Consider the following 8,688-nt stretch of genomic DNA (forward strand, 5'->3'; position numbering starts at 1 on the left):
TCCAGCTGTGGCCTCACCAAGGCCGAGTACAAGGGGAGAATGACGTCCTGGGATTTGCTTGAGAAGCATCTATGGATGCAAGCCAGCGTTTTGGTCGCTTTAGTAGCTGCACCATCACACTGAAGGCTCATGTTCACCTTGTGGTCAATGATGACCCCCAAGTCTCTTTCTTCCGTAGTGCTAGCCAGCATAGCACTGCCGAGCCTATAAGGATGCTGCAGGTTTTTCTTCCCAAGGTGGAGAACTTTGCATTTTTTGGTGTTAAACACCATCAGGTTCTCGTCTGCCCATTTGCTGAGCCTGTCCAGGTCAGCCTGGATCACCCGCCTGTCTTCTGGTGTGGATGCTTTTCCCCAAAGTTTGGTGTCATCGGCGAACTTGGCCAGTCCGCTCCTGACTCCAGTGTCCACATCATTAATGAAGATGTTGAACAATATGAGTCCAAGGACAGAGCCTTGGGGGACCCCACTGGTCACAGGACACCATGATGAGTGACTGCCATCAATTACTACCCTCTGGGTCCGACCACAGAGCCAATTTCCCAGCCAGCGGATCATGGTGGACCCAAGGCCACAATTGGCCAGTTTTGCCAAGAGGTGATCACTTTTATACCACTATTGAGGTGTACACCCTACATCATACTTTATAGTCCCTCTAATCAGCACTTGCTTAGTAACGATTGCCTTATTGTCAGAAGTGAAATCTGTATGAGTCTTAAACATGTTACAACAAAAAATAATTCTACTCTGATATTTCAGATCCTCTGATGAACTCAGTTTTGTGATTCTGTTCTATAACTGTGTTACAGTTGCCAAGATTTCACAAATTCTGAAAGATTTTATTTCTGTTGTTTTGGTTGTATGGTATCAAATGTTTAATGCAAATCTAGGGTCTGATAATACTCATGATATTTACTTACTAAAGTGGCTTGTAAACCCCAATCCTGTAAATTTTGTTATCTAGAAACATGAATGTTTTTGTATGCATCCCTTTGCGGGACTGGGACCTCCATTCACAGAAAAATAACTAGAAATAGAATCTACAATATTTCTTTTCTCTTGAATTATTAATTTAGAAATAAAAAACTTTCCATGCCTCCTGAATTCTGTGCACCTGTTTTATCTGCACAATATCTGATGAAGAATTAAGTCAGCATTTTTTCACAGACTGATACTACATCAGCTTGCTATAGAAAAGATGAGAGAAAGCAGACAAAACAACTTCTATCTATAAGAAGTTTCATCTAAGAAATACTTTTATAAACAACATACATCTATCACTGACTTACGTTTTGTTAACAGGTTTTGCAGCTTTTTAAAGCTTTGCACAGAACACGACAACAGGTGTTTAAAAATGATGTTGGAGCTCTAGAAGGTAAGAATTTTGAGGTGACCTTAACCAAATGAGCCTGTTAGAGCATCGTAATGATGTTCCTTATTCAGCCAAAGGCATTGCAATCAAGCAGGGTAATTATTTTCCCTTTTTTTTTAATATAGCATAGCACACATGTAGTCTATCCTGGTCCACAGCATAAATAAATGGAACGGGCCATCACCCTTGGCCACAGGTATGAAGGTACAGAGCATGATCACAGTGCTAGGTTGTTACTAGACAAAAACAAAAACATCTTAATTTTAACAATCTAATTTCAAGTCTTGCTCACAGTGCCTCATGATTATCTCTAACTAGAGATAGGTGGAGAGAAGTGATTCTTGTTCTTAGAGGATTCTGGGACTTGTTTTTGTTCTGATTTGGAACATAAAATCAGAAATTTTCCATGCAAAGGAATACCAGCCCCAGCTCCAGGGAAATCTAGAGACACTGACTCCATGGAAGACTAAGTTCAGTTAGGAGTCAGGTCTAAGGGAGAAGCCATGGGGCATGAGACTGGGCGACTGGAAGAGTGAGTTCCAAAAGCTTTAAAGATAAGTGCTAGTAGCAGAGTATGGGATGTTTTATGCCAGGGGTGGGCAAAATGCAGCCCGGGGGCCGGATGCAGACTGCCAGGCCATTCCATCCAGCCTGTGGGGCCCCTAAAAAATTTAGAAAATTAATATTAATCTGCCCTGGGCTGCCTGTCACGTGGCCCTCGATGGCTTGCTGAAACTCAGTAAGCAGCCCTCTGCCCAAAATAATTGCCTGCCCCTGTTCTATGCTGTTATTTGCACCCCTATGTTATTTTGCAACCAGACATGGTTGGAGTGGTACAGTGCACTGGTGTCCTATTGCTGGTATACGTTGCCCTTGAATGCAAGTTTTTTATGTTTTGTTTTTTCGCTGTTTTCTTTGGTTTGAAAAGCTTAAGCTGTATCATTCCTGCTGGGGGGTTATGCTGCTTTAAGGATATCATTTAGAATATTACACAAACCAGGTGTATAGCCTAACCCGAGGAGGAAGGAAGGAAAGTAATTAAAGGTGCTTAGGTCATTAACATAGTAGGGCGGCAGGGGAGAGGAAGATAAATTTAGATTGTGGACTCTTTAATAGTTTAAGGAGTGGCAAGGTGAGATATGAGAACTCTGGCAAGGAGATCAGAACTTAACAGCTTAGTATAATCAGCCTAAATACTGTATTATGCCTATCATAAGACAGCCTTACGTATAAGTCAAACTTACATTTTAAAGTTCAGTGCTAGAAAAAACAACTTTTTCTCTGAACATAAGTAAATAACTGTAGATAAAAATCTTGGACTTCTGTTTTCCTTATAGAATCCCACAGGAGAATCAGCTGACCAAGGAAAGAAACGCAAAGGTTACATGCACTAAAAATACTTTAAAAAAACCTTCATGAAAAATTTCTGACTTTGTATTTTAATTATATGTGCAAAAATACTGAAAATACAGAAGTTAATGCTATAGGAAGCCTGATAATATACCTACATATAAGCTGACTACAGCTATTTTAACAATTCGTTTGAAGGAGAGTAGTAGTAGGCTTATTATCAGATTATATAGTAATACAGTTTGTTATTGAACAATGGGTTAAGAACAAAGACAGCAGTATAATAAGACTCCTTAGTGTGCAGGAATTCATTGTTAGACAGCTCATCAAATAAAGCCTTTTCATCTAAAATAGTGGGCTAAAAATGTCCTCCCTTTAAACAGACTGATTGTGTATTCTATAGTGCTTTCAAATGCATTTTGTAGTTATGCTGAACTAAAATATTAATTCCAGTAGTTCAGAAGGTCATCTCTTCGGGAAGTGAATCTGTTCACTTGTTCCCTGGAGCGTACATATTTTTAGTAAATAGAAATATTGTCAGTTTGTAATGTTGTATTTTAGCAGTATAATATCACTCTCGTCCAGGAATTTCCGTCAAGTTAAGGACTTCACTCTCTTTGACAAGCTCTGTCAGGTATAAACAAATTTGTTTAGGGCCTAGCACTGGGCAGCCAAAATGCAGCTTTTGACAATAACAATCATAAGAATCTGATAAACAGATTCTTTTAGCAGACTTCATTAGATTAATAACATCATAAAACTTAGGGGGCTAGAACTTGATCCCTGTTTATGCAGTCTACTTGGAAAATCTGTGCTGATTTTTTTTTTTTCTTTAAGCCAATGCTAATACTATATTTTCCTTTTAACAATAATAAATCAGTGACAGCTGCCTGTTACTCATGAGCATCTCTGTTAAAGCAAACTTATGCATTCTTGAGAGTGGAAATTACCATAATATAAAATGACCCCCCCCAGACATACTCTATATATTTTAAAAAATGATAAATTTGTTATAAATTTCCATGTGTATAATCTAATTATCAGGTGGCTGTCTTGAATTTCTCCCCCTCCCACTGCTATAGCAAAGAAAGTAGTGACAGTGGGGAGGGAGGGTGTTGAAGTGGCTCCTTTGGCCTCTGCCCCCGCCCCCACTTCTTCCTCTTGCCCCTGCTTACTGTCAGAGTTCTGTTCCCTCCCTGAGCACAATGTGGAAGTGAGCTGCACATGACAATAAGTAAAAGCGGGGAAAAGGATAGAGAGGAGGGCTGAAGTTGTAGAAGGCAGAGATAGGGGCAGAAGACTGTTGTGGGTCTGACTCTGGGCCCAACTCTGAATGCTCCAAGTTTCAACACAGGTATTTCATAAACTCTTTTGAACACTGCTTTTGTACCTTCTTTTACATAGTACAAACTGTGTATGATATTAATTCAGAGCCAAAAGTCTCATGACTTATCACAGAGTTTATTGGGCTGGCCCCAGCCAAGTCAACAGCATTTCAGGCCATAGTGACCCCACAACCCAGCACCGCTCAGTACATAACCCTACACCAAGTAACCCCCACAAAAGTTCCATATGCTAATTAGCCCCCCAGTCACAACTGGAACTGGGTGTTCTTGTTAAGTCCTGGGACCCTCCAAAAATGCATATGCAGATAAGGTGCAGAGCTCTCTGGTACTATCTCCATCCCATAGAGGGCAGGGCCACAGCCTCACAGCTGCATAGAAGTTTGGTGAAGTTTGCCAAGCATTTAAGGCCTGTGAAGAAACAGGAATCATTGGAAATGAGAAAGAAAGGTACTACTTGCCTATGGGAGCCAAGAGGAAGTCAAAAGCATATGTCATGTGATATGGAATTGTTAATTCACCAGTTTTGCATGGTATTGTGGAAAGCAAGAAACTTACTAGTCTTGCAACAACTAGAACTGTCTGTAGAGGATACCTTGTGTTTGGGCTTGAATAAAGTGGGGTGGTATCGCTAACGGCACACAAGAGAACTAGGTAAGAAGTAGGCGGTGTATTTATGGAAAAGAGAAGAATGGAGATACCTAGTAGGTCTAGGAGGATGAAAAGATGATGAGGCTTGAGAGGCAGCAGAGTTATGGCCACAGGCCAAGAGTTGGCTAGGAAAAAGGCATGATAGGGACAAGACAAGACATGATGACAGGTGATAAGCTTTAATAGATGATCCTGGAAGGTGTCAGGGAATAATGTGATATTAAGAAACAAAAGTGTCCAGGGAATTTGGGAAAGGAGGGAATCATTGGATAATGTAAAAATGTTCTGTCGTTTTGTTGGTCTTATTTGCTGAAGTTTTGGAAACTGATGAAAGCATGTTTTAAGTTTTGACCTCTTACTGTTCTACTTCTTAGTTGATGTGGTTTTTGTAATGCATGTAAGCTGATGGAAGCAGGTTTTAAGTTTTGATATTTTTGTAATACTTAAGTAAAAAGTTCCCATCAGTGTGGTGTTTTGTTTTTTTTGTTTTTTTTTTCCCCCCAATATGGACCAGGTGCTATATGGGCATGCTCAGTGTGGGCTGCATTCAGTCAACTTCATAGTTGGTTTCCATTACTTGGCAATAGCTACTTATAGCTGCAGTTTAATAATAGCCAAATGCATTTCATGGGAGAGTTTGCTGGTATGTGAAACCTCATCTTATATTTGAATAAATACAGTATATTCTGGAAGGAAATTGATTTTAAAATTGTGCTTCCTGGATGTTAACAGGAATTTAGATTCAGTGCCTGGTTTTGAAAGCCACATGCTTAAGGTCCAACCAGCCAGTGAAAGAGAAAGCTAAAAGGGAGGGAAGAAGGTTAAACTAGATTAGACAGTTCCTTTATGCAATCTCGATGGATTGGCTGGGGGCTTGCTGAGTGAGGGTCACATCTTCCATTAGCTAGATATCTGTAAAACTTCAGCTACGTGTTTTAAGTTCCTGCCTTCCCATCAGAAGTTCCACTTGTGTAGAGGAAGTGGTCTGGGGTGCTGAGCACACAGTCTTCCAGCTACTCAAGGGAAATGTTAATACTATACTGTTCTTTTTCTCTTATCTCTGGACCTCCCCCTTTTCACCCACCCCTTTTGCCTAAGAGTAGGTTAAGGAGGCAGAGCATCTCAGATAATGTTTTACCCCAAGCTAGCTGGGACTGACTGAACAGCAGGTTGTAATGTTACCATGTAAATTGAACCAGCACTGTTACATTAGAAAAGAGGCATAAATACCAACTTATAAAATAGAGGTTCTCAGCATTTTGAGACTCAGTGTATCCCTTGGAAAATGCCAGCTCTTAACTTTTTCTTGTTTTTTGATTACAGGAATATAAGAGAGTAATTTTTTTCATTGCAAAGAACTCAGGACCACAGTATGGGTTTTTTTGATTCTATGAGTTCCTATTTGAAATCTTAGGATTTATTTTGTGAATCATGTGTAGGTGTTTACCCACCAAATAGTGCTAATAATAAGTGGCAGTTGATGGCACCCTTAAAGGGATCTCCTGCATCCCATGGCACTCTGGTTACAAACCACTGTTTTAGAGAATGCAGGAAAAACAGAGGAAGAGAGCTTGCTCTCTTTGCTGCTAAATCTTCTTGGCCCTCTTTTGCTAAGCATACACATTGTAAGAGAACAGAAATTAAGAGCGTGGTGCATGATAGGCAGCCAGGGGCACATAAATATTAATTTTCTAAATTTTTAAAGGGCCCCGCGGGCTGGATAGAATAGCCTGGCGAGCTGTACCCATAGCTGCATTTTACCCACCCCTGTTTTATCTAATAGCTGACTGAATCAGCTTTAGCTAAAAGCACTAAAAAACCTTGTGGAAGCATCCACTCTATGCAGATTGTGCAGAGCCAAGTTGAAATAACGTGCTACTGTTTCTGGTAAAGCATGTTTTTTTTGTTTGTTTGTTTTTTTTTAACATCTGCATGCAGCCTATGTGTATTTGGCTCATAATATTTCTTCCCTTTGCTGTTTGTAGAAGGCTGTAGGAGAAATTCCCCTTTATCTACTGTCTACCCACACTTTTCTTAAAGTGAACTCCAGCCAGTAAAACATTTTTAACACAAAACATTGTGAAATTCTTTTAGTCCATGTGGTTCTAAATTTGCACTCTTTTTGTATCATAGTTGAACGTAGTTTAAATATGCTCTAAGTTATTGAACATCTGATTTGCTCGTTTACACTTACAGTTGTTAAAATGAACCACAATATTCTATTTGATTGCTAGAGTTTGCAATAATCCTTCAAAAACGCTAATTATATTTGCTGTATTTTGAGGTAAACAAAATCATATGCTTGCACATGATTTTAGTCTTATGTGGGACTAAAAGATAATGCTGGTCACCCAAACTGTACAAAGATCTAGGATTATAATTATGACTGCTGAGTGCATTATGAAAGGAATGAGTTCATTCTCCCAAGGAAAGAAAGAGAATAGGTAGTAAAAGGACTATAGAAGTTAACAAAGACAGATGTAACCTGTTTAAAGTGTGTGGGCTTTCTGGCAAAGCCAAAGGACAGTTTAATAAACTTGTCTGGGTTTTTTTTATTTATTCCTTTGCCCTCTTTTAGCTGCAAGGCAGAAGATAAATGAAGAATTTAGAAATAATCAAGGCGAGAGATCTTCTGAGAAAATAGAGGAGGTAATTTCATTTTGATGTTCATCCCTGCTTTTTCTAACAATATTTTGCATGTACATAACAGTGTCTTCCCTGAAGAAAGTCAAAGCAGTTTGTGCACCCTAGTTGAGCTACATATTCCAAAATGTTAATTTAATGAAACTTCTATATGTATTTTTTGTGTGAATGTGCTTTAATACTTATTTAATGTAAATGGTATTTTCTACATATAACTTGCAGTAAGTGGTCTTTCACATTTATAATTTAAGGCAGAGATTCTCAATCAAGGTTCTGCAGCCTCCTGAGATCCTTTCAAAGGTTCTGCAATGTTACCAGTATTGTGTGTGCAAACGTAATTTGTAAGATAAACCCAGAGATGTCAAACAGGAATCTATAGTATTTAAAAACATACTGATCTGTTATCTTGGTGAATTCTATGCAACAACAAAAAAATTTCTGTTGTTTTCTGTCATCAGAAATGAGTGAAAACTAAGACCTGCCATTTCCCGAAGGGTGACCGACGTCTAAAAAGTACTTAAAGTACCTCTTTTCAATTTTTTAACCAAATTAGAATTTTTTTTTCAAATTGTTGCTCATTTTTTCTTCAGACATTCCAGTTGCAGTTGGCAAGCTTAACATCTATGAATAAATATATTGCTGAATTTTCTTGCATACAGACACAACTCCCTCCACTCCCCCAGCTCTTGTTAAGCAGGGAAGCTGATTTTCTGCCTGTGGTATTACTATTCAGGTAGCTGAGGGAGTCAGTTGACTTAATGGCTCATTATTCTCCAAAGGTGTTAATGACCAGCTCCTTTTTTCTTGATGTTTCACTGATCAAGCTAATGTTTTTATAACAAATTTGCTGTCTGTTAGTGGCTTCTGATCTCTTTCTTCCTATTTCACAGGATGGGTCAGATGAAGATTGAGCTGTCCCTGCTCTATGCAGGCATAACTCTAGAAAAATGTATTAATTTTGTCTTTCAAAAAGGAGGGGTGAATTAGATTCCAGGGTGTGTTGTATGTGAGAAAATATTATATATCCATTCTCTAGGATGGGTAAACCAGGACACAGAGAGGTTAAGTGACTAGCCCAAAGGGATTGTCAGAGCTGGGACTTAGTTATTCTGGTTCTTCTGCAATAAACAGACCCCCCCCCCCCTTAATCAGATGTTTGTGACTGAGTTCATATAGATATATTAGTCATCCCACCTATGTTTTTTGTCCCTCTTTTTTGATGGCATATTAAGGGACTCAAAGGGCAAGAAAAAAATCTGCTAACTCGCATAGAATTCAAATACTCCTTCCCGTTACGTAAAATGCATTCATCAAGGAGCGTACTTAGCAG

General features: G+C 39.1%; 1 protein-coding gene across 1 annotated transcript in view; it reads left to right on the forward strand.

Moving 5' to 3' along the window:
- The window catches only part of LYRM7 (LYR motif containing 7), a 33,221-nt gene that overhangs the window by 8,508 nt on the left and 16,025 nt on the right, over positions 1–8,688 (forward strand). Inside the window, exons 2-3 of the mRNA XM_019517291.1 lie at positions 1,302–1,374; positions 7,294–7,364. Of these exons, the coding sequence (XP_019372836.1) occupies positions 1,302–1,374; positions 7,294–7,364 (144 nt within the window). The remainder of the gene's footprint in view (positions 1–1,301; positions 1,375–7,293; positions 7,365–8,688) is intronic.

This window comes from Gavialis gangeticus, unplaced genomic scaffold (assembly GCF_001723915.1).
Source record: "Gavialis gangeticus isolate Ggan-Ray unplaced genomic scaffold, GavGan_comp1, whole genome shotgun sequence".
Classification (NCBI taxonomy): domain Eukaryota; kingdom Metazoa; phylum Chordata; order Crocodylia; family Gavialidae; genus Gavialis; species Gavialis gangeticus.